This window comes from Leptonychotes weddellii, chromosome 4 (genome assembly GCF_054177405.1).
Source record: "Leptonychotes weddellii isolate Sample4059 chromosome 4, ASM5417740v2, whole genome shotgun sequence".
In the NCBI taxonomy this organism is placed as follows: Eukaryota; Metazoa; Chordata; class Mammalia; order Carnivora; family Phocidae; genus Leptonychotes; species Leptonychotes weddellii.
Genome location: NC_138372.1, coordinates 89,933,686 through 89,959,170, shown reverse-complemented (window position 1 = coordinate 89,959,170; position 25,485 = coordinate 89,933,686). Strand labels below are relative to the sequence as shown.

The 25,485-nt window shown below is 51.4% G+C and overlaps 2 protein-coding genes across 4 annotated transcripts in view; one reads left to right on the top strand and one right to left on the bottom strand.

Annotated features, from left to right (window-relative positions):
* Nucleotides 1-25,485, bottom strand: part of ATP1A1 (ATPase Na+/K+ transporting subunit alpha 1) — a 343,485-nt gene that overhangs the window by 129,383 nt on the left and 188,617 nt on the right. The gene's annotated exons all lie outside the window — the stretch shown is intronic.
* The window catches only part of IGSF3 (immunoglobulin superfamily member 3), a 92,477-nt gene that overhangs the window by 51,087 nt on the left and 15,905 nt on the right, over nucleotides 1-25,485 (top strand). The window contains exons 3-8 of one of the 3 annotated variants that reach the window (XM_081815754.1): nucleotides 1,937-2,314; nucleotides 4,357-4,767; nucleotides 9,047-9,436; nucleotides 10,844-10,900; nucleotides 13,473-13,874; nucleotides 17,518-17,922. In XM_081815754.1, the coding sequence (XP_081671880.1) occupies nucleotides 1,937-2,314; nucleotides 4,357-4,767; nucleotides 9,047-9,436; nucleotides 10,844-10,900; nucleotides 13,473-13,874; nucleotides 17,518-17,922 (2,043 nt within the window). Of the gene's footprint in view, nucleotides 1-1,936; nucleotides 2,315-4,356; nucleotides 4,768-9,046; nucleotides 9,437-10,840; nucleotides 10,901-13,472; nucleotides 13,875-17,517; nucleotides 17,923-25,485 lie in introns of all 3 variants that reach the window. The other 2 variants (XM_081815753.1, XM_081815755.1) reach the window with 2 other exon arrangements.

Genomic DNA, 25,485 nt, shown 5'->3' with positions numbered 1-25,485 from the left:
AGAGTTCTGTGTTTCTAGAGTAGTGCAAACATTTGATTCAGAATGTCACCATATAGATATTTTAAGTTGTCATAGACAGAGTACACATAGTCAAAACGCTGTACACCAAATTTTCAGACTGAAAATAACTAATGAGCTGTCTTCTCAGTGACTCTCGATGTAGTAATGAATGCTGTCAACCAGGATGGATCAATGAAATTCACATACCACTTTGATCTGTTGATTTGGTTCCCACCGTTCATTTGTTCAGTTCCCGGTTTCTGCTCGTGAAGCCAGGATGGGGTTCCGGGTAAGATTTTGATTGGGAGAAAAGGTTCCCCATGAATTACAGGCCTTTCCTTGTAGGGTCTCTGGTGAAGTCTGTCGTCTGGTAGATGAGGCCCCAACACTGCCCCCCACCCCCAAGCTGCAGCCCCGGACTGGCGCTAGAGCTACATCCCGCTAGTCCTTGAGCTGTCCTGGCTGTTCACCAGCTGGATCTCCGACAGACAGGTTTACATTAGGGCAGCTGCGATTCCTTTTTGGAGAGGGAGAGGGAAAGCTTTCATGGACGGTGGAAGTGGGCTGCAGCTGTGGGTGGAGGTGGGTGGCCCAGAGATGCTGTCATTGTCAAGAGGCCCTTGGAATGTCCTGGGGTGATGCCTGGCCAGAGCTGTGGATCCAGAGCTGCAGAATGTTCCAGCCAGGAGGGGTTTTTAGCTAGCAGCCCTATACTGAAGAGTAATTGTGGGCTAGACCCTGTGGCAGGGGCTTTGCAGATGTTATCTTACGGAGTCTTTTTGATAACTCTGTGAGGCACACATTATTATTATCCCCATCTTACAGATGAGGAGACTGAGGCTCAGAGAGGGTTAAGTAACTTAGCCAAGATCACAGCTAGTAAGTGACAAAGCCAGCCCTGACGTATGTGCTGGTCCACTCCCAAGCCTTCTTAGAAATCATTTTACAGATGAAGAGATCAAGGTCCAGAAAGGAAAAGCAACCTGCCCAAGATGACACAGCCAGTCCCAGTTGCTGGCAGAGCTGTGGCTGGAACTCACGTGCCCCTTGCGCCTCATTGGCGTGCCCAGCCGCTGCTGAGGGGAAGGAAGGCCACGGGGGTGTGCCCCCTCCTCCCTGCTCCAGGGCTCAGGCTGTAGGCATGGAATGAGAAATGAAACTCATCATATTTCCTCGCTCCTGAGTCTGTGGGGGAGACCGTGTTAAGAAGAACACGGAGAAGGCGGGCAGAGGCTACCCCAGAGCAGCATAGCCCAGTCAGAAGGCAGGGGGACTGGTGGGGAATCAGAGCCACCATCCCAAAGGGCAGGTCTACACTGTCAGTCCCCCACCCCCCCCATTGCCAGTGTGCGGGCATCTGGGCAGCAGGGCTATGCTTTGGCCCTGCTCGTACTTCCCCATTCGTGTGCACTCAGCTTAAAGCTGCAGTCGCCTGCAGGAGCTCGGCTCTGCCCACCCCCACCCCCCCCCCCCGATACGGAGGGTGTAGCACCAAAGCGAGGGCCCCAGGATTACCTCCGACCTACAGGCCCAGACTGCAGGACGGTTGCTTTTATTTGTTTTCATTGGAATGGGTGTCGAGGATTCAACGTTTCGTGCTCATTTTATTAAAAACTTTATAAACGGCATTAATAAATAGATATAAAACTGCTACACAAATGACAGAGGGACTAAATGAAATTCCCTAGGGTTCAGCCGTTGAATAAGTAACAGAACCGCGACTTTGCATGGTCAGATTTCCACACATGCATATTAGGGACAGAGCTTTACTGCAGAGTGTTTTAATTAATATTTATAAATCACAGAGCACCTCAGAAGGGGCCAGCAAGCTATTTATATGATCATGTCATACAAATCACAAACCCTTTCGAAGATCGCTGCCTACTCTGCATTTTGGTCTGAGAAGTAAGCGAGCATGTCTGTGTGTCCCCCACAGGTGTAGTGTTGGCACAGCGACATGTCGCCGTCCAGGAAGGACCCCTGTACCGCACAGAGGGCTCCCACATCACCATCTGGTGCAACGTGAGTGGCTACCAGGGGCCGTCTGAGCAGAATTTCCAGTGGTCCATTTACCTGCCATCCGCCCCAGAGCGCGAGGTCCAAATCGTCAGCACGGTGGACTCTTCCTTCCCTTACGCCATCTACACCCAGCGAGTCCGCGGGGGGAAGATCTATGTGGAGAGAGTGCAGGGGAACTCAGCCTTGCTGCACATCACCGACCTCCAGGCCCGGGATGCCGGGGAGTATGAGTGCCACACGCCCAACACGGATGAGCGGTACTTTGGGAGTTACAGTGCCAAGATGAACCTAGTGGGTAAGGAGATGACGTTTCCCATGGCCAGTGTCCCGCCCCAGTAAGTCCACTCGGGCTGCTATACCCAAATACCGCAGCCTGGCTGGCTGAAACCACAAGTGTTTATTTCTTACAGTTCTGGAGGCTGGAAGCCCAAGGTCAAGGTGGTAGGCACAGTTGGTTCTGGTGAGGGCCCTCTTCTGGGTTGCCAACTTGTGATTTCTCATTGTGTCCTCCCATGGCAGAAAGGGAATGAGAGAGCTCACTGAGGTCCCTTTATAAGGGCACTAATCCCATTCACGAGGGCTCCCCCTCCATGACCTCATCACCTCCCAGAGGCCTCACCTCCAAACAGCGTTGGGGGGGTGGGGGAGGAAAGATGAGGATTTACCATATGGATTGTGGAGGAGGGGAGGAAATAAACACCGAGTCCAGATCACTGAGTCACTTCTTTTTTAGTGCAACTTTATTTAACTTAAAAAACAAAAACAAAAACCAAAAAAAAATCCAAAGCTCCCCAGATATCTTAGTGGTTAACGGGTAGCATGAGTGAACAAAGGTTGTGGGTTCATTTGTAAATAATAGAAGGCTGAGGCCAAAACTTATGAAAGATCGAGTGCAGATGTCAAGAATTCAGAGGTTAACTGACCCTGTAGCTGGCGAAAGGGGATATGAAAATAGAAGGCAGGGACATTTGTGGTTGATGATCTGTCTGAAGAAAGGACGAAGATGGAGCATATGACATCAGCTAGCAGAGAAGCGAAACCGCTGGGCAGTGGAGGGGCTCTGAGACCCCTGGGGCACTGCTGAATCAGGAAGCAAATGCACCTGCAGGTCCTTCCTTGCTCATACCCGGAGCCCGCCCCTAGCTCCTTTGGCTGCATGAGTAAGGAATTATGCACCAGCCCTCTCCCTTGGCCCTTGTGCTCCCTGAGTGATGGGGGGAGTTAGCAGGAGGGGAGGGCACAGATTTCAGTGTGGACGGCCGTGGGCCACCACGCTTGCTGACGTGAAGGGTCAACGATATCAAGGCTGTTCTGTTTTCTGCCCACATCTTAATTTTCCCACATCTGTTTTTCTGCCTACAGCTTAATTTCCAGTTTTTATTATCACAATTATGCTTGAAAATTATGACGTGAGCAGAAAAACAGAACAGCCTTGATATTGTTGACCCTCCATGTGGGTGAACATTGCAGCCCAGTGCTGTCCACACTGAAATCCCCCCCTCCCCAGCCCATGCCAAACTTGCTTTTCCTTTCTCTCGGTCTGCATCCCATCAGGAGGCCTGTGAGAACCCAGGCCTGAGATCACGCACTGAGAAAAGACAGCACTGATTGTGACTGGGGTGTCCCCATCACACCCCATCAGGCCGAGATGGGGGGTGTTTAGTCTCCAGAGTACATTTCTGACCAAGGCGCCATGGGGCAATGCCCGAACTGAGGCTTCCTTCCAGCGCCGACCACTCTGACACATGCATTGTAGGAGAATTCAACCCGCCAGACAATTGAGGATGTTGTTGCTTTCCTCTACCAAAGATTTTTTTTTTTTTTTTTACAACATAGCCTTGCTAGAGGATTGCATTGCTGAAGTGAGTTGGGCGGGGGGACACGTGGGGGTGGGGCCACGAAAGGGGAGGAAGTCAGCAAGGTGCACAGACACATAAAACTGCAACTTCTAGGAACGATTTCCTTTTGAAGATCGGTCAGAAGCCAAGGGAAAGTATCTTGACGCAGTACCAAAATGAACAACAAAATCTCATTTGGCCTAAAAGAGAATTCTTTTTTACATGGTATTTTCAGGGAGTTCATTTACTGTGGGAAACAAAATACATCCTACCTGTTATCCAGGTGTTATTAAAATACCAAACAGGTTAAGTGTAAGTGCCAAAAAATTGCAGTCCAAATCCAAGCAGGCAGCTCCTGTTTCTGTGCCATCCGGGGTTGCCCGTGGCCTCACGGTGACTGTTGAAGGCCGTGGGGGGTGGGTGGCTAGCCCCCTCCGCGCCGCGAGGATGAGCTTCTGTGGCTTTGTGACCGGGCGCCTGGGACATTTCTGTGTTGCAGTGATCCCTGACACCCTGCAGACCACAGCCGTGCCCCAGACTCTGCACAAAGTGGAGCAGGACCCCCTGGAGCTCACGTGTGAGGTGGCCACGGAGACGCTCCAGCACAGCCACCTGTCTGTGGCCTGGCTCCGGCAGCGAGGGGGCGAGAAGCCTGCGGAGGTCATTTCCCTGAGCCGAGACTTCGTGCTGCACTCCAGCAGCGAGTACGCCCAGAGGCAGAGCCTGGGGGAGGTGCGGCTGGACAAGCTGGGGAGCACCACCTTCCGCCTCACCGTCTTCCACCTGCAGCCCTCCGACCAGGGCGAGTTCTACTGTGAGGCCGCCGAGTGGATCCAGGACCCGGACGGCTCGTGGTATGCCATGACCCGAAAGCGTTCCGAGGGAACCGTGGTCAACGTCCAGCCCACGGGTCAGTCTGTCTCTTGTGCCCGCTCTCTACCTGGTGGTGAGGGTTGTCTGACGCCGGGAGGGTGTGCAGACTTCTTCTCTGGTGACCTCTGAGGGTACTAGGAATGTAGAGGGAGCCTAACTAAGATCTGACCTTCTAGTGAGTCTTGGAGAGGAGCAGGCCAGACCGAATCTGGCTTACAGGCATGGTTTCTTGGACCCACGTGGAATTTTATATTTTTTCTTGAATTACAAATTCATTTTAAAAAATTAGGAGATTTCACATAAACCATTTGTATCTGATGAACTGGGTCCACAGTGGCTGTCCCCTTTGATGATGTTACCTGTTTCGGGGACCAGTCCTGTTTCATTTGTAGAAGACATTTGAGATTATGAGCCTTCCATCAGAGGTTTGAAATTATGATCTAGGGATACTTTGGCTTAAATTATTATTTTCATATTAACACTATGTCTTAAGATATGTGGTGGTTTATAATTTCCAAAATACTTTATCACGTATTACTTCAGGGTCCCTCAGAAGGTCTGCAAGGTAAGTCGGCGGTGGGGCAAATGCCGAGGGCAGTTGCTTTATGGTGGGGCCCTGGGAAAAGTCACAGGGCGGGTTGTCAAGGCCAGCCTGGCGAGTATCGGCTTTCTCCGATGAAAGACCTGGAAAAGGGGTTCCCTGAGGAGGCTGAGTGACATGTTTATAGCTGGGGTGAGAAGATGGTGGCACCGTGGGCTGAGATCTTCCCTGACTCCTTGTATTATTCCCCCACAATCTCTGACTGCCCCATGCCCCCGAGTGCAGCCAGGCTCCAGATCAGAGCTGACCCCTGTCGCTGGCTGCCTTGGCTGGTCAGGGCCAGGCTCTCCACGAGCCTTCAGTGCCCTGGCTTTGGTCGTTGTGTCATCATCGAGGTGCAGTAAGTGGCCCGAGAACCTTCCTGTGTTGTTCCTCACCTCTAGTGAGGGGCTACAGTTGGAGGTGTGGTTTGTGGGAGATGAGCTGCAGTACAGGGGGGGGTCTCCTCTTTAGGACCTGACCTTGACCTCACTGTCCCTTTTGCTACATACAGTCAGGGGTCCTAGTCTTCTCCCACTTGTTCTTGTGTCCTTCTAGAGCAGTGCTTCCAACTTACCTAATGGTACAGATTCCTGAATCAGGCTCCTGGGGTGGGGCTGGGGGGCCTGGGAAGCTGGATTTCCAGTACACGTCCCAGGTGATTCTTCCACTGCCCACATTGTCCAGCACAGCTCTGCAGGTAATAGGGCAGAAGGGATTCCCTGGACATCTGATGGGCTTTTCTGAGAAGGGGCGGCTCCCAGAAAGAGAGCACTTTATCTGCTCTCTCGGGCCCAGAGCAGTTAGCAGCTTCTGGATCTTCCAGTACTAAAACATCTAGGGAAGACACTTCATCTTTATCCTTTCCCTTTCTGGATGGCTTTACGATCAGCTTCAGAAGTCTGGACCAAATTTTGAATCTTAATGCTTTCAAAGTAGGTGGCATCAGTTAATCTTCTTTATTTTAATCTTACCAATTTGGGATTAGGACTTTCTGAATTTGCCCAGCAAATGTATTCAGACTAAGCCAGCAAAGGGAAAACTAGATATAAAAAAAAATAAAGTGGATGACTTTACTCTGTGCCCCCGAGCTTTTCAGGTTCAACAGTTGCAGCCCCATCTTGAGGCCCTTCCCTTAGTTCCTTTCGGTAAACACTCAGTAAGTCTCTGCCGCAGTGAAGGTCTGGCGAGAGCCACTGGGGATTCCGAGATGAACAACTCTTGGGGCCTGCGTTCCGGGAAGGGGCAGCTGTGAAGGCTGGTGGCTAAGTGGGGCGTGCTGAGGTTTGTGGTGCTGCTGTCTGGACAGTGCCCTGGGACACAGTGACTAGGAAGTGCTCTTGCAACCTGAAGTTTTCCCTGGATGGGAGAGTGAAGGCAAATCCAGGAAAAGCAGCGAATTTGCTAAGTGGAGCTGAGTCTGAAGCTTGAGGAGACAGCAGAGGGACAAGCATAAGGGCACAAAAATGTGTCCTGTGTTTGGCCAGCAGAGAGGAGTCCGGTGTGGGCAGAGGTTGAGTGACGAGATGAGGAAGGAGAGGAGGTCTGAAGCCCCACGTGCTGGAGTGTGGAGCTCGGCCTTGACTCCACAGACCCCGTGTTTGCAAGCTGTCCTTCTTGGGATCTTAAGAGCACTTTAGAGGCGCCTGCCAGGAGGTCCTGGAGGAAGGCATGCTGAGGGCCACAGCGTTCCCTCGCTTGCCTCAACCAAATGTTTTCTATATTGGGCAACAAAAGATTTTGCACGGAGAAACTGCCCTTTCCCCTGCCCCCTCCAAGGAATGTTTGAAAATCACTGTTGCAGACAATGGGAGGGGGAAATAGAGATTTTAAAGCAAGGAGTGACACAATGAGATCTGGGTTCTAGAAGGAGAACACCACGGAGGCCAGCAGGAGGTTGATGAAGCAGGTCGGTCCTGCCGTGGAGAGACCAGGTAGGAGAGAGCTATAAGGCCAGGGCGGGTTGGCAGCAGTGCCTGGAAAGCAGGCCAGTGGGTGTTAGAGATGGAAGAATGGGGAGCACCACCACGGAACGGGAATCTACCTGCCGGGCGCCCTGAGGCCAGGGCTCTGGGCGATTCCTTGCATCGGAGTAGGGAGAGAGGGGGAAGGAAAGGTATCAAGAGCGTGCCAAGTCCTGCTTCAAAGCCTCTGCTTCCCCATTGGTGGCAGCCCTGGTTGTCTTTTCTACTGTTTTTGTCAATTTTAGTCAAGGGGTCCATCCTTCATGCAGAATCTTACAGAGATGCTCAGTCATAAAGCACTGTCCATGCTGAACCGGGGAGGGATGAGGGCCGGGGGGACGCCCATGGGGTAGTCATTGCAAAGGGCCCTGGACAACAGCAGGTCTCAGTGAGAAAGAGAGAGAAACCTAGCGGTCAGTCAAGCAAGAGGAGAAACAGGAAGGAAGGTGTCATGGAACCCAAGGGCGGAGAACGGGTCCGGAAACCTGCTTGAGAGAAGCCTTTGGTGTGATGGCGGAGGTGGGGATGGGCGGATCATTGGTGACATTTGCTAAGTCAGTGAAGTGTGGGAGAAGGGCCAGAAGCCAAACTTCAGGGAGCTGAAGAGTGAGGGGGCATTGGAAAAAGCATAAAGCAATTTGTAGAGGTTTAATTGGGTATCATCACCAAGGACCAGTTGCTCTACAGGAAGGAGGTGGTTCGCTGTAAATCTTGGGTCTTCAACCTGGGCATGGGAAGGCTTCACCCAGCCATTGGGGATCGTCCCACGAGAGTAGAAGAGTCTCTGGCTGCCACAAGTAGAAAGCCACAGTGGTAGCCAGCCTAACTCTGAGGAAATGGAAAGTTCTGAGGTCTTGGGCACCCATTTGCATGTCTTCCATGCCATTTATGTGGAAGGGGTGCTTTTTTTTTTTTTTTTTTAAATCATTGATGTCAAGTGACTGTAATTGGGTTTACCACAGAGCCACTGTCTGGCAGATAATACAGGCACAGTTCCCTGTGGGTGTGTTCCTCTAGGCTAGGGTGGCAGAGCGAAACCCATTCCTTTCAACTCCTACCTCGTAGGACTGGCCTTTGGGGAATGGGAAACTGAGGCAGCAGCTGTCCCCTTCCTTCTCGAGATTTGATCTGACAGGTGGTGACTGGTGGAGAGACATTTGCTTTCACTTTGCGGAATTTTGTTAGAGATTGTCTTACCTGTGTCTTATTTCCAGTGTGCACATGGGGCTGGAGAATATATCTCAATTATAGGTACATTTTTGAGTATTTCTTAGCATTGGGGTCAGCGCCTAGGCCACCGTGTAACTTTGTCTCTCACGTCTCAGTGGGGATGGGTCCTACCACATCTGCAGAAAATGTTTGTAGTCCTGTTGCTTAAATGGAGTTCCGGGAGTACAGGTCAGGGCTAGACCTGGGTAAGTGATGTCAGGAATGATATTCCTTATTGACCTCTGGGGGTCTAATCCAGGGCATCACAGGCTGCAAACAGAGCCCCCTCTGTCCCAACTGGGATGGCAAGCCCCTTAGACTGCCTGGGTCTAGCTACCTTTGAGTTCGCTCTGTGACATTTGGGAGTTTCTCTAGTCCTCAGATCCCCTGGGCATGGGTTGGATTTTTCTCCCAAGACAAGTGGGGAGGTGCCTTCCCTGTGGTTAGCACTACACAGAAGGCATGGGTAATGGGAATTTGCTGATACAGTTGGGATAGCCGGGGGTGGGGGGTGGGGTCCGCATTCACCCAGAATGCATCCGTTTTGTTATTTGTTTTCTTAGACAAAGAGTTCACTGTTCGGCTGGAAACAGAGAAGCGGCTGTACACGGTGGGTGAGCAGGTGGAGTTCAGATGCATCCTGGAGGCTCAGAACGTTCCTGACCGTTACTTTGCCGTCTCCTGGGCCTTCAACAGCTCACTCATTGCCAGCATGGGGCCTAACGCCGTGCCGGTCCTCAACAGTGAATTCGCCCATCGGGAAGCCAGGGGCCAGCTGAAAGTGGCTAAAGAGAGCGACGGTGTCTTTGTGCTGAAGATCTACCACCTCCGCCAGGAAGACAGCGGGAAATACAACTGTCGTGTGACAGAGAGAGAGAAAACGGTCACCGGGGAGTTCATCGACAAGGAGAGCAAGCGGCCCAAGAACATCCCCATCATAGTCCTCCCCATCAGTAAGTAGAGTACTCTACTGCCGCCTTCTCCTCCCCCTGGTCTGGTCTGTAGCTGGCATCATTGAAGAGAAGTCGGGGGGACAGATGAGCTGTGTGGGCAGAGGGGAGGGCAGGGCTCGTGGAACTCAAGGGTTCAATCAACGCTGGCAGAGAAATCCGTTAATCTCTCTCCCTTCTCCGGCTCGCCTGCCCACACTTAGCAACGCCCCCAGTCATGCAGAGCATTGGGGTGTGTTTGCAGGCTGGAAGGGGCATCCCAGAGCCGAGCGTTAACAGCCCTCTATAAACGCCAGCCGCGCCTGCTCAGCTTGGAGGAAAATCAGGAATCCAGGAATGGCTGTTTGCTCCCACATGGGAATTAAATGCCCAGAAGTGGGCAGATGCCTACCTTGAAATCTCACTTACGAGGGTTGGTCTTTTATGGGAGAATGTTCAATCATAAAGCACGTTATTTAAAAAGATTTGCTGTCTGGGGTTTTGGGGCATAAGGGTTGCCATTTCCCTAAGGGTCTCTTCCCTGTTGAAATTGTGTTTTCAAAAGTCAGTGGGTGGGACCTCTCCTGTCTTCCTGGAGCATAGCCTTCCTCTTAAAGCTTAGCCGGTTTCCGAGGCTATGGCTGGGCTCCTGTCTCCACGGAAGCTGGCCTTGTCTGGGTGGAGAGCGGTTGTGGCTGGGGACTCGGGGCACTACCTGAGTTTGCTCCTACTGGGTTTACTCATCCCCTAGATTCAGGATGTTATTAACATCTCAGTTCTCTCATAGTTCTGTTTTTAGTAAAAAGAGAATTAAAGCGTACCATGCCCTGATTTTAAACAAGACAGTGAAGTTTTTAAACTAACCTTTAACCTTTTCTCAGCTGCTCAAACTGTTCTTTCCCTTAGCCTTGTAAAGGTTACCTCTACGTTTTGATTTACACTTTTACATTTTTAATATAGTTCTCCTCAAGCGAGAAGGAAAAATTAGACATAGGGGTCTTTTGCCACTTCTTTCTTTTCTCACCAACAGGATTCCTTTCTTTCGCACTTACTTATTTATTTTTTGAAATCTCTCACACACACCTAATTATCTCAAAATTATTTTGTTTCTTAGACTTTTTAAAAAATTTTCCTTGCAATGCCTAGCATGGTGCTTTGCGTAGGGTAGGTGCTTGCTGAGTATTTGTAGAGTTGAAATTGTTGAATTGAATGCCGACTCTCTTGACTGTTTTCTCTCGGTTTGTGCTTGCTTTAACCATGGACTCTCTCCTTTTAAATCTGCAACTAATTCCTCGTTGTTTTGTAAGGATCCAGTGAAGGGCAGCCACGCTGTTTTACTCCCCTAGATCTTTTGTACTTAAGAGATTTCCCCCCACCCCTTCCAAGAACTTGTTTGATGATCTGTGGCCTGCTATATTGCTTTTCCAGCAGATAACTGGGTAGTTAAAGTCCCTCAGCACCACCAGATCCTGCCCCAAGGCCACTTGGGTAAGTCTACCAAAGTACAATGATCACATCGGGAATGGTGATAATACCTTGGATTTTAATGGCGCTTTTCCTTCCAAGAGCCCAAGTACTTCTGCATAGATCACTTCTTTCTCTGCTCCCACCCCTGACATCCCCGTAGAGGCCCAAATCATATCCATCCCTGAATGAAGAAGCGAGAGCACCGTGCAGAGAAGTGGCCCAGCCAGTTCCGTTAGTGGTTGAGCGTGCGTGGCATTAGGAACATTCGCTTCTCACTCCAGATCCACTGCTCTGCGCTTAGTCTGTGCTACATTGCCCGCCTCCTGATTGGAAATTTCACTGGTGCCCATGCAGTCAGATTCTCATCAGTCTGTCCTAGTTTTCGCTTAATCCAGAGAGTTTTAAATTGTCGGCTGCCTTTTTCTCAGGCCCGGGGACGCTCGGATCTAGTCTTAACAGGCAAGGCTACACCGGGTCTGTATCTGCCTTTGCCCAGTCCACTGGCCTGGTTTCTCTTCTCAGGGGTCCGCATCTCCCCCTGCGGTTCTTCCAGGCTGGCTCGAGCAGCAGAGCCCCAAGCAGCAGCCCCCATCATAACCCAGCCAGGGCTTCTGGAAGAGTTCACTGGGGCGACAGTAGGGAATGGCAGGGACGCCCTGCACGTCATTCTTCTGCCGGAGGCAAGCGAAGGGATTTTTTTTTTTAAAGATTTTATTTATTTATTTGAGAGACAGAGAGCATGAGAGGGAGGAGGGTCAGAGGGAGAAGCAGACTCCCCGCCGAGCAGGGAGCCCGATGCGGGACTCGATCCCGGGACTCCAGGATCATGACCTGAGCCGAAGGCAGTCGCTTAACCGACTGAGCCACCCAGGCGCCCACGAAGGGATTTTTTTATCCCTCGATGCGGAGTTGTCCTTTCGATTCCCCACATGGAAAGATCATACTGGGGATGAGTCCGTAACCTAAAGAGGAATTATTAGTAACGAGGATGATAATGAGACATAGTTATCTCCTCCAATACTGTCACTGTCGTGACCCCAAGAAGTAGGAACTCTTAGTGCCTCCGTTTTGCACATGAGAAATGGAAGCGTGGGGAGGTTAAGGAAGAACCCCAAGCTTACAGAATTAGGAAGCAGTAAAACCTGGGCCTAGAGCCCAGGTCTGCCTGCCTCCAAATCCATGCTTTTAGCCTCTTAGTGCTGTAGATGGTGGCTAAGCAGGAGCCTCCTCACCTCCAGAAATCATCTTGGTATGGCTCCTGGGGGGGTTGCCCTCCTGGGAAAATTCCTCTTTCCCACCCTGTCCAGACGGATTTTTCACGTGGAACAAGCCAGTGCAGAATGGATAGCAGGCATTCTCACCATAGCACGAACTACCTGCCGGGGCTCGGTGCTCATCTTTGTCTGTTTCTGCCTGTGGGAGAAATACAGGGGAGAAGAGATCAATTCGAATGCATGGTTATGGGTGTCTGCTGGTCCCCCCTCCGTGATTGGGTATGCCTCTGAATCTGGGATTTGATTTAATTGATTGATTTTAAATTGTTGTGTTTCATGTGGGTGGTACCCAGAAAATTGAAGCCGAATTAGTTATGGTACTTTGTATTCTTGTGCGTTTTTTAAAACTCAGTATAGATAATTACACAAAATAATGTACGCATAATTAAGGCAGATTCGAACATCCAGGATGTTTATCAAAACAAAAGTTATTGGCAATAGTAAAGTTAATCATGATCACGGTGACCACCTTTTGGAAACCTCCTGTGTGTTAGGTGATTTATATACATTGTCTTGTTTGCTTTTTAATCTTTAAAAAACTGCACAATATAAATACCACCGTCCCTATCTTATAGAAGAAGGCACGTAGAGTTGAAATAATTCGATTGAGTGACGTCATGGAGCTAAGTGAGTAGCAAAGGAGCCAAGGGAGTGAGTGGATCCTTAGCCCAGAGTTTGACTGGCAGGAGGTTTTAAGGTCGAAGCAGTGGAACCAGGGCTGAATGTGGGTGGCCGGATGGAGAGCCGGTGGCCTTGGTGTGTTCCTCTGCTTAATGAAAAGGATGAGCGCTTACTCCCCACCCCTCTGTTTTGGGGCTGCTTGCTAATATTGCCCTGAAGAGCTCTAAGGGCACATGACGGATGTTCAGCGTTTACTTGCCTGCCGTAGCACTGAACGGCGGGAAGATTGAGGTGAAGTAGAATTCCCGTGTCACTCAGCTTACAGAAACTCCTGAGCTGAAAAATCCTTGAACCCTAGCTGAACAGATTCTCTGATAAATGCCTTTATGACCCAAGTGTAAGGTCATCGTGTTGTGTTTCTTAGGTTCTGATTCAGCCTCAGGTCTTAGACCCTCCTTATCCCACACTTTGTCCTGGTACCCAGCAAAGGGCCTCCAAGGTTATGGATCTTAAAATCCTGGGGAGCAGTGCCCAGAACCAGCCAGGGCTTGCAACAGTGAGTGTCAGAGGGCTCTTATCCTCCAAGGGAACGGCACTTGCATAGCATGACCTCCGCACCCGTTCTCCTTTTTACGTCTGCGGGGAGGGTGCAGGAGGGGCCAGAAAGCCGCAGTGTGGTGCTCTGTCCCTCTTCCCAGAGAGCAGCATCTCCGTGGAGGTGGCCAGCAACGCCAGCGTCATCCTGGAGGGTGAGAACCTGCACTTCTCCTGCAGCATCCGCATGGCAGGCCGGCCACAGGGCCGCTTCTCGGTCGTCTGGCAGCTCGTGGACCGGCAGAACCGCCGTAGCAATATCATGTGGCTAGACCGGGATGGCACCGTCCAGCCCGGCGCGTCCTACTGGGAGCGCAGCAGCTTTGGGGGCGTCCAGATGGAGCAGGTGCAGCCCAACTCGTTCAGCCTGGGCATCTTCAACAGCAGGAAGGAGGATGAGGGCCAGTACGAATGCCACGTGACCGAATGGGTGCGGGCTGTGGACGGCGAGTGGCAGATCGTCGGGGAGCGCCGGGCCAGCACCCCCATCTCCATCACGGCTCTTGGTAAGTAAGCATCTGGCGGTCTTTCTTTTCTCTTTTTTTTTTAAGATGTTATTTATTTATTTGAGAGAGAGAGAGAGAGCACAGAGGGAGAGAGAGAAGCAGACTCCCCACCGAGCAGGGAGCCCGATGCGGGGCTCTATCCCAGGACCCCGAGATCATGACCTGAGCCGAAGGCAGACGTTTAACCGACAACCACCCAGGCGCCCCCAGAATCTGGCAGTCTTTCTGTGGGGCTGTGGGGAGACTGCTTCCCTGTCAAGAACCTTACCCCGACTTTTATCAGAGTCCTGGCAGGAAACGGATGGCACCTTCCGAAAGATTTAACTGAAGGGACCGTTACCGAAGTGCAGGTAGGGTTGACGGGGCAGGGGTGCACGGTGGGGCCCCTGGGGACTGGTGGCAGCTGGGGGGCACTCACTATTTCTGTGTCCGCGTGGTAGGCGTGAAGTTAGAAGAATTCTGGTCGGGGGAGCGAGGCCACCCCCAGGAGTGGTGGCCCCAGGTGGAGGGATGTGGTCACTGCCAAAACTGGCCCCCCAGAGCAGAGCCTCTCTCGCCTGCCCCCAGGCTCTCCTGCCCTGCGGGCCAGGGCAGACAAGGGTAGAAAAATCCCCCTTTCACCATTTATTTAGCATTTACTATGTTCCTGGCTGAGTCTAAGCACTTAAGCTTAATCGTCCCTTTGAATCTTCACCTAGCCAAGAGCTAAACCTGATTTTACAAGGAAACTGAGTGAGACAGCTTAACTCATTTGCCCAGGACCACAGCTTTTAAATGACAGACCCAGAATCCGGACCAGGGAAGCCAGGAGTGTCTCAAATTTTTTTTTTTTTTTTTAAAGATTTTATTTATTTTTTTTTGACAGAGAGAGACATAGCGAAAGCAGGAACACAGGCAGGGGGAGTGGGAGAGGGAGAAGCAGGCTTCCCGCAGAGCAGGGAGCCCGATGCGGGACTCGATCCCAGGACCCTGGGATCATGACCTGAGCCGAAGGCAGACGCTTAACGACTGAGCCACCCAGGCGCCGTCAAATTTTTTTTTCAAAGTCTGTGTTTTTGTCTCGTCCTCCGTAAGTCACGTCCTTAGGAAAGCCACTTCCTCATTAGGATGAAATTAAGATACCTTGAGATTTTGCTAAAACCAGAGAATTAGATTTGCTTCTCACGGGGCAGTTAAGGAGGCTTCTATCACTGTTTATCTGCCTAATATAATCAGTATATTAAATTGTAAAAGGCCAGTCTGCTGCCTGTTTTCTTGTTAGGTCTTCCTGTTTATCAGGACAGCTGTGACATCAGTTGTCCTCAGTGGCTTTGTGTCCCACTCCCTGGGACCGTGTTGCCCACTCTCCTCACAGGTAGAGCTGGTGGTGCTTTTAGACACAGCCCCGTAAAGATGGCAGCCCCAGCTGCTTTTGCTCTCAACAGAGTAAGTACTCTATCCTCCCCGCCCAAGATTAGAATTACACATCTTTTTTCTAAAAGCTTAATCCCCAGGATTGGTCCTGCTTCTTGCAGTCATCGTATTGCTCAGATTTCTGTCTGTGGAAGCTTCGTCCACTGGTTGAGTTTGCCGCCCGGCTCAGTCAGCACCAGTGTGGACCTGGGGATGGCACCTGTGGGGAAGCCTCTGGCTGTCCGGTCACGGGCATTCTTCGCATACTGTGAGGTTAAGGACGTCCAAGGAGTGGTTAGCATTCATCAGGAGCGCTTCTCTAGAGGTCACCTCACAGAATCCGCTAATCCCCTGAGATTTTTCCTCCTCACCATGTGTCTGTGGTTCCCACAGTCAGGGTCACCAGGGGCTCTGACCGGGGATTCTGGGGCTTGGTTCTGCTTCCCTGTTCTCTACCCCTGGGGCGCCTCTGGCCAAAGCCATAATCAGGGCAGCCCAAGGGGATATGGCATGGAGAGTGGAGGGCACCGTGGGTTCAGGTTGCCTGTGACCCACACGAGTTTTCATATTGGTGCAGTTAACATATGGCTCGCTCTCAGCAGGCACCCCGGGGCGATAACAGGTGGGTACCTCCTCCATCTACCCCTGGACCATCGTGATCATTCAGTTAGAGTAAGCCGGCTGCTCCGTGCACCATGATCATGGCGTGTGCTCTGTCAAGTCTGGACAGAGTCCCTTGCCTGGAGAAGCTCTCTCCCCTTCGGGTGTTGAGGCCAGGAACCCTTGGTGCGTGTCCTCTCCCCGAGGTCCTATGTTCCACCACCCTCAGGGCAACGTATACTGCATGCAGGGGTCCAAGTGACCATCACAACCACTTCAGGCTTAAGGATGGGTCTCTGGGTCTTAACTTTTTTTATTTTAAGGATACATAAAGATAGCTTATGAAATCCAAATTAAGGATCCAGAGTTTTCAGCAAATTATGCCGACCTATTTGCTGACTTAACCTCCCTACACAAAGCCAAAAGATTCATTCTGTGCCTGGTCTTTTACCCACAGAATTTAAAGTACTTTCCTTTATGTGTATTTTGTTTCTTCAGCTAATGACGTATTTAACAAAACATGGCACGGGCCGGGTACTATTCCATGCCACGTATGCTGCAAATATTAACTCATTTCATCCCCACAAGGACCCATTTTACGGATGGGGAAATAGAGGCAGAGAGAAGTGAAGTAACTTGCTCACTGTCACACAGCTAGAAAGTGTCACAGTCGGGCATCAGGCTCAAGGGTCTCTGCCTTTAACCACTTCCCGTGGGTAACGCCACCTGATGAGAGCCCTGACTGCCATCGACAAGCAGCTTGACCGTGGGCAATTTATATAACCTCTCCGTGCCTCTGCCTCGTCCCTAAGAAACGGATGGTGCTCCTTCTTGTCCTACAAGGTCATTTTGAGGACTAGGTGAAGTGTGGCATGAGCACGGCCGTTGGCACCATGCCTGGCACATGGCGCTCAGTAAGTCCCAGTTTTATGAGCAGAACCAATGTATTAATATTAAGTAGTGTTTCAAGGTGAAGGAACTCAGGTAACCCCCGCTGAGGAGTTGGTATCAGGGATTGGTCAGCTGCCTGTCCGTAAGGAGTACTGTGACGGCAGAAGCCCACCTCACCCCAGGTCCCCACCTGCTCAAGGTCAGGCCACCTGCTGTGGCTTCCTCACTGCCCATCTCCCCTGGGTTTCACAAGGAAAGTGGAAAAAGGATGGGTGAGCAAGCCTCCACTGGGAACATGGGACACGTCCTCCCATCCGCCTCCCCCTTCTCCAGCCCCAGTGCGCTGCGGACCAGACAGAGGAGGCATCGGGGCTGGGGGCTGTGTCCACCTTGCAGGCAATGAATGAAGTTGGCTTGGGGGCTTTTTTCTCCTATTTAAGCATAGGATCCCAAGACTTCTGGGAATGGCTCTGCCTATAAACCTCACTCCCTGGGAGGGGGCTGTTGGGAGGCAGATGGACATGAAGGTGTCACTGGGAAGGATTTGCTTAGTGCTGCTCAAGGAGAATTGCGTCTGGCCTCTGTCTTTGGGCTCGTGCTTCCATATGAGAGCTAAAGTAACCCTGGCCTGGGCATCAAGAGAGACCCAGAGCCTTGGCTCTGCTCCGCTAGCTTTGTCAGTAGCCCCCATCACTGCGGCACGCTGCCCTGAGAAAGCCAGGTGTCTCCCCTAGCTGGAGTCTCTCTGCTCTCCCTCCAGAAACAGGCTTTGCGGTCACAGCCATCTCCCGCACGCCGGGTGTGACCTACAGCGACTCCTTTGACCTGCAGTGCATCATCAAACCCCATTACCCGGCCAGAGTCCCCGTGTCGGTGACGTGGCGGTTCCAGCCGGTAGGCACCCTCGAGTTCCATGACCTGGTGACCTTCACCCGGGACGGAGGGATCCAGTGGGGGGACAGGTCCTCCAGCTTCCGAACCCGAACGGCCATCGAGAAGGCCGAGTCGAGCAACAACGTGCGCCTGAGCATCAGCCGAGCCAGTGACACGGAGGCGGGCAAGTACCAGTGCGTGGCCGAGCTGTGGCGGAGGAATTACAACAACACCTGGACGCGGCTGGCCGAGCGGACCTCCAACCTGCTGGAGATCAGGGTGCTGCAGCCAGGTCAGGGGCTGGGCGCGGGGGCGGGGCGGGGGGTGCTGGGTCGTGGGCGCGTGCCCCGGGTGCCAGGCACGCAGGGACGGAGGGGGCGCACATCGAGCGCTCGGCCGGCCTGCTTTCTCCGCCTGGAGAAATTTCAAATCTGGAGGTGGCTGCAGGATTGCCATTCGCTGGCCTGGCTGGTCAGTGGCTGACTACTGCATTTGTTTTCTCCCTCTGGTTGGTTGGTGTCGTTGTTTTTGAACCATTCGAGGATCAGTGGCAGTGGTTGGGTCTCCTGCTTCTCGGTCCTTCAGCGGGTGCCTCCTAAGAACAAGGACCCTCTCCTGTCCAACCAGGACACCGCTGTCGGGCCCGGGGAACTCACCACCCTTGCGGGACGTTACCAGCATTTCCCCCATTGTCCCTATAATGTCCTTTATGGTTTTTCTTCTTCTTCTTTTTTTTTTCTTCTTCCGAACCAGGATCCAATCAGGGATTACAAACCACTTTTAATCGTCATGTCTTTTTAGACTCATCTCCTGTAATCCTTGTGACAGTAGGCGTGGAGGAGGGACCGTTGTCCCCTGTTGGCCGATAAAGAATGTTGAACGTGAGAAGGAACATGGGAGGGAGGCACTTACTGAGTATCTCCCTTGTGGCAGGTGCTTAGGGTCCCTGGTTTTATGATAATTTCACAACAAGCCCAGGAAAGATTCCATGACTAGCCCAGGGTCGCCTAGCTGGTAAAGGGTTGAGGGAGGGTTTGAACCCTTGTGTGCCTTTCTCCCATGCCCTTTCCTGTGGGGGGAAGAGAGGAGCAGGACACTGCAACCGCTCCTTCATTGGACCCTTTTCCTAAGTATACGTGCTTTTATGGTGTCCCTGGTGTCTGTCCCCCCTCCTGCTTGGTTGGAAGCTGGTGGAAGGTGGAGCCCAGGCTGCAGGTGCTGTTTAGCTGCCGCCGCCGCCGCCAGACCCCCAAACGAGAGCACAGGCACCCACTCGGTGAAGGGAGGTGGGGATGGGAAGTGACTCCACAAAGACGTTTTTCTGACTTTGTGACCTGCCCACTTTGCAAAGATGGTTTGAACACCTGGCAAAGAGGATTTTTCTGCCCACTCACAGCCGTGGTTCGTGTCCAACCTGGTCTGCTCCACCACGTCATATGGTCACAGTGGTGTCGTCTGAACTTTTATCCTTGGCCTCTTCTAACCCCATAAAAGCCCTGTTCTGCACCAGAGTTTGGGACAAGCAAGTTGTATAAATGATGGGAAGGGGTTCCTTGGTCAATTACAGCCTAAGCCTGGGCAACAACAAGCTCAGGGAAGACGCTGTGCTGCTTAAGTGGATTTTTGGGTTAATGGAGGGTTAAGCAGAGACCCCATTTTGTGTGACCTCTTGTTGTGGAAATGCCGAGGGACACACTTGCCTGCCTCGCTGACTAGGACGGTCTGATTGTAATTGCACATTTTGTGGTCTCCTCTGGCCCTCAGGGCCGGGTTGTGAGCCACGGTGCCTGTCACATGGTTCTGCAGCTGTAGAAGGTAGGCTTAGCACTGACCCCAGGACCTTGCCTGACATTGCCTTTTTGAATCAGTTCCTCATACTTGCTTGTTTCCATCCCTATCTGGAATCTAAGGCTGGAGCACATAAGGGAAGGCTTAGGAATTAGCTCATCGAAGTTCAAGTTATTTGGATTCTGATTGATTTGTGGGGTTACTAAAGAGAATAAGGGATATAAATGTGTTAAGTACCTCTCGGGTGCCGGGCTTTGTGCTTACTAGCACCTATGTTTTTCTTAAAAATTCATCCAGCAGTGAAACAAGGTAGATGTTTGTATCCCCGTGTGGTTTCTCTGCGAAGAAACCCAGGCTCCCGTTGCTTAGGAGGCACGATGGCGGCAAACCAGCTTGTCAAGTGGAAAACCGAGATTGCAGCTGCTGGTGGGCCATGGTCTCCTCGACTTGCAGAGTTCTCTCCATTTTCCATCACACCATCTCATTCCTCCTGGGTGGAAAATGTAGCTGGAGAGCTAGGGGGTGAGGATCTGCTCTGAGGACCGTCTCGGGTCTTTGTGGCTTGTGCTGAATTGGTTTGTGCTTTCACTGTTGAGAGAGAAGGAGCTGCACTGGTGCGGGAGCCTTGGGAGGGGCTGTTGGTCACGTGGCCAGTGCTCAGAGGTGGGCAGGAATGCACCCCAGAGGCCCTCTGGAGGCTGCAGGGAGCCCGGGTGGGTGCTGGGGCCGGGGCCGCACGCCACCGCCCGGGGAGTGGCTGACGCGCCAGGGAGAGTGCATCCCTCTTAATGTTACCATCTCTCCTCTGTTAAACATTTATGCACTTAGCCCTTCGTCTTTCCCAAAGAGCTTCATGTTCGTTTTTCCTTTTTTCCCCCACACACTCCCGGTTGGTGCTGCGCCTTCATAGGGGGGAAGTAGACTGTGTCAGACACTCGGCGTCTGTGATCTCATGTTGTCTTCACCCACTAACCTGGGAGGAGGCTTTTGCTGTCCCACTTTATCAATGAAGTAACTGAGGCTCAGAGAAGTTCTGACTTGCCCCAGTCAAGTAAGTGGCGGGTGGGGGGTGAGGGTTGGGATTTGAACCCACGTGTGCCTTGTTAAAAAGCAGTGGGGTTGGATGACGAAAGGGGGACTTTGACTTTCTTTAAGGCCATATAGTTGGAGATTATGCTTTCTGCATTCAGTTAACAGCCTTATTAATGGAAGAAGTTTCTCTTTGGAGCTTGCTGGCATGGCGGAGTCTCGGCATGGGTGGTTGTAGGAGTAAGAACAGTAACAACGACACGGCAGCTAATCTTTATGGAGCATTTCTTGTGTGTCCGTCACCATCCTGAATGCTTTATACGCAATAGCTTACTTGGTTCTTATAATACCAGCTTTTGCCCATTTTATAGACGAGAACACTGACACAGACCTTAAATAAATTATCTAATGATCCATAATAATAAGAGGCAGAAGCAAGATTTAAATCCAGATAGGTAGTCTGGCTCCAGAACCCAAGCTCTTAATTTTATTATATTGCATATTTTCGAGACGAATATATATATATATTTTTTAATTTTTTTTTTTTTTCTTCTCAGGAATCCTCTTTGGTACCAGGTACTTTTATTTGACCTCTCTTCTCTCTGGTTTGCCATCCTTGATTTCCTGACACCCATTAGCAAATACTTAAATTTGTTTTTTTCAAGTTGGGGTCACGAGGTACCCGTAGAGGTTCCGGTCTGCTAATGGTGTAGGAGTTTAATTTATGCCTCCTCTAACTCCCGTTTCTTCATACTTCTGCCACAAGATGGCTCCTAAGATTTGGGGATACTAGAGCTCAGAACCAGTGCTGGCTTCTCTTCTTTCTGCTCTCCCTCCATTCCTTGCCCCTCAAAACAGGGCTTCTTATCCCTGCTCTGGTGTTTTCCCTAGGAGCGTCCCCCACCACCTGCCCCCACCCCCTTTTAAGAATATTTTGTCAAATATTCTTATTCCAACAGAATCATAGAGAAACCCAGGGACTGTTGGCTCTCTCGTGCTGGTCCATGTATCAGCCTTTCACTGCTCATGTCACCTGCTCCCAAAGGGCTCTGTGTGATCTATGCCCCAGACCAGTCCTTGCCGGGGCCACCTGCTGACCTGACCACATCACAGGTGTTTGATTCATTAAAATCTCTGGCTGGATGGCACGATTGATTGTGGATCTATTATTGACCATTCTTTTTACCTACTTCCTGCTCCATCTGCACGTCCCCAAGGAAATCTTCAAGGAATGCCATCACTCCCATTTTGTTGATTTAGCTTAGCCTGACTCCCATCGATCACAGGGGGTGACCCCCAAGGGCCTTCAGGCAAGACTTTAAGCCAGTTCAACATACTCGATTCTTCGCTCTTAATCAATTCTTTTTTCTTTTAATTTCCAAGCATCACTTTGCTTCCTTCTGATTTTCTTTAGCACCAAAACACACCCTCCAATTACATATCCCTAAATACAGAAGCAATAAGGGAAATGTCAGCACTCATTTTCCAAATGTTTATGACCCTCTCTTGGTCTGGCTATTAAATATTGCACATTCGGATTGACAAAGCAATAAACAAGCTTCCAAGAGGAGAGTCTCCGGTGTAGAAAGCCGACTTGTCAGTGGGTGTATTCTGCTGGGATTTTACTGATGGGTAGTCAGGATGAATATTTAATACCCTGTGGATGCTGCCAAATCCGTTTTCTCCAATTTCTTATTGCTGACCTGGCAGATTGGGAGGGCTGAGCGCCTTTTTTTTTTTTTTTGACTTGCATGGGTCCAGGGCATGTGAACAGTGGCTGTCCTTGTCACAGTCTGGTGAGTGACAGCCCGCCTCATCCTGAGTGGGACTGGCCCCTACTTTCTTTTAGGAGAACCTGGGGTTCATTCTCCTCGCATGCCGAGTGCATGTGGCTTCTGCCTGCTGAGTGCTCAGAGACAGTGAGCAGGAGTGCCAGAGCCCTAGGGGAGTCCCCAGCCCTCCCGCACCTCCTCAGGCCCCGTTGTCATGGTGACGCCAGGTGCACCTGTTTGCAGTCAGCGCAGAAGGGTCACTGCTCTGTCTGCAGACAGGTAAGACAGACAGGGCATGTCTGGGTTACTCCTAATTAGCTGTTTCCACTTCCAAACTTTTGCTACTTGCTCCTCAGTCCTCCCCCCCCACTGCCTTCTGCAAGCATGTTTGAGCACCTACTGTGTGCCAGTTTCCATGCTGGGTGCTGCAGCTGCAGACAGGGGTGTGGCCCCGTTCCTGCCTGGCAGGCTGTCCTGCGGCTTGGGAAGGCGGAAGCTCGGGGAAGAGTCACAAGGGTGGTGGGAGAGCCAGCTTGGGGGATGTGCCCAAGGAGGGAATCGGGTGGCGTGGACGTGGGCAGCGGGACAGTCCAGGCTTGGAACAGAGTGTACAGAGAACATCATGGAGGGAGGAAGCAGCACGCATGTTTTGATATGACTGAAGCATCGGGTCAGGGAGGGCTCTGGCCCCAGGTATGTTGGCGAGGGCCAGGGGAGCCCCTTTTATTTATTTTTGATTATTATGTTAATCACCATACATTACATCATTAGTTTTTGATGTAGTGATCCATCCATCCAGTTAATCACCACACATTACATCATTAGTTTTTGATGTAGTGATCTAGTGATTCATTGTTTGCGTATAACACCCAGTGCTCCATGCAGAACGTGCCCTCTTTAATACCCATCACCAGGCTAACCCATCCTCCCACCCCCCTCTCCTCTAGAACCCTCAGTTCAGGGGAGCCCCTTTTAGACACCACAGCGTGGAGGGTCATCATATGTGCTGGTTAAAAGCAAGGACAGACTAGGCCTCCTGGGTTTGAATCTGGGCTTTACCACTTACCAGCCGTGTGACCTTGGCCAGTATCTCTAAAAGTGGGGATAATGATACTTATTTCATAGATCTGGTGGGGAGCAAGTAGTCAATATTTATGAAGTGCTTACAACAGTGCTCAGCACATATAAAGGCATCTATAATTTGTTAAATAAGACATTTTTCTCTAAACTGAGCAATCAGGAGTTCTGCTCATGCTCAGATCATATAATCCTTTTTATAACAATTTAGAATAGTCCCTTTACTACTATTAAAATGAAATTCCTAGACAGTATAACATTCCTACTCACATAATCTTTAAAAATTGTTACAGTGCCCTCATTGTGGAATAAAGGATGAATTTTTTAAAAAGTAGTTCATAACACAGTGATGTGTTGTAACACGTCCGTGCTCAGGGACAGCTATCCTGGGCAGCCACCCTGCTGCCCTGTCCCTAGAAATACCGACTGAGCATCAGGCCCCTCTGCCCAAGCGGCGCTTCTGTCCCCTACACGCTTTCTGAAATCCTGAGCAGCTCTTGCAGCAATGCCGAACAAAACAAAGGAAAACCCTCCCTTCATTTCCCTGGTATATATTAAAACCATGCAAAATTAAAAAAAAAAAAAAAGTATTGTGGTGATAGTAAAATGAAAGTAGGTTCTGGGCTCAGGGACAGAGTTTTCCCCCACATGAATGTCGTTTGAAAGTCATGCAGGACCCGAGGCAGAGGTTTGTTGCATGGAGCCATCCCAGACCTGGGTTTACATCTATCGCTGGCTCTCATCCACTGAACACCCCCCGCCCCCACTTCCAATCAATGCGACAAGGAAAGACCTGCCCACAGATTTCCCTGGTGTCCCTGGGGGCATTGCTGCCCTGCTGAAAACTGCTGTCCTGAGGAGCCACAAGCAGGCCCTAAGCTGGGAGCAGCGAGCTCCTGTTTGCGGCTTAGGAAGCTCCCCCTGGTGCGGGCGGGGGCTGGAGAGCTCCCGTGAAGGCTGAGTGTAAGGCTGGGCAGAGCTTCTAGGGGCTCAACTAGGGCATGACCATGGGGAGAGCGAAGAGCAGGGGCTTGGGGTGTAGGGACTGTAGGGTGTAGTAGCTGCTTGACTGGCAGGTGTCTTTGCCGTCTCCTTCTCTGAGGGTGGGATGGACACAAACACACACACACACACACCCCCCATTCATTCCTCCCCCGTAGCTTTCCCTTCTTGGCAGACTTGCTTCCCTCAACCTGACAGGCGTCTGCTGTCCAGCCACCGGCCCCCCTCTTTGCCTCACTCTTCTGATCACTGTCACATGTCTTTAGTAAAGCACAGTGTTCCTTCTCTCTCCTCTACTCCTTCACTGCCTGAGTCTCCTCACTGTCCTCTGGCTCTGCGCGCCCCCTGCACAGAAGCTGCTCCATCCTGGGTTACCCGCGGCCGCCTCAGCACCACACCTGTGGCTTCTCAAACTCCGTGTGCCTCAGACTTTGCTTGGAGGGCTCGGGAAACTGCCCCTCGCTGCCCCCCCGCCCCCACAGCTTTGTGATTCAGCGGTCTCAGCCAGTCCCCAGGGGATGCTGATGCTGGAGGGCCCCGGAGGGCCCCCTGAGAACCGCGGATGGTCAGCGGCTGGTACGCGCTCCAGGCCCCTTGCCGTGCGGCGGACGCGTACCTTTCTGACTTCATCTGCAGGACTGACCACTTGCTCTCCCCGAATGTGGTGCACAGAGCAGTTCCCACCTTTGCTTCCCTGTCCCCTCTCTCGTGGGTGCCCTCTCGCTCCCCTCCTGTGCCTGGGCAACACCTACTCACTTGTTTTTCAAGGGCTGAGCTCCGACGTCACACACTTTGTGAAATGTGCAGTCCCTCCCGTCGCAATCAGGATTCAACGCCTCTCCTTTATCTTCCCATACCTCCAAAAGATCAGTTGCCTCTTTATTCAGTCATCCATTTCTTAATTTGTTTAGCAAATGGTTGGGTCACAGTCCCTGCCCTTCAGATGCTTATAACTTCATAGGAAAGAAAAGGCCTTTAAAAAATGAACCTCAGGGCGCCTGGGTGGCTCAGTTGGTTAAGCGACTGCCTTCAGCTCAGGTCATGATCCCAGGGTCCTGGGATCGAGTCCCGCATCGGGCTCCCTGCTCTGCGGGGAGCCTGCTTCTCCCTCTCCCACTCCCCCTGCTTGTGTTCCCTCTCTCGCTGTGTCTCTCTCTGTCAAATAAATAAATAAAATCTTTAAAAAA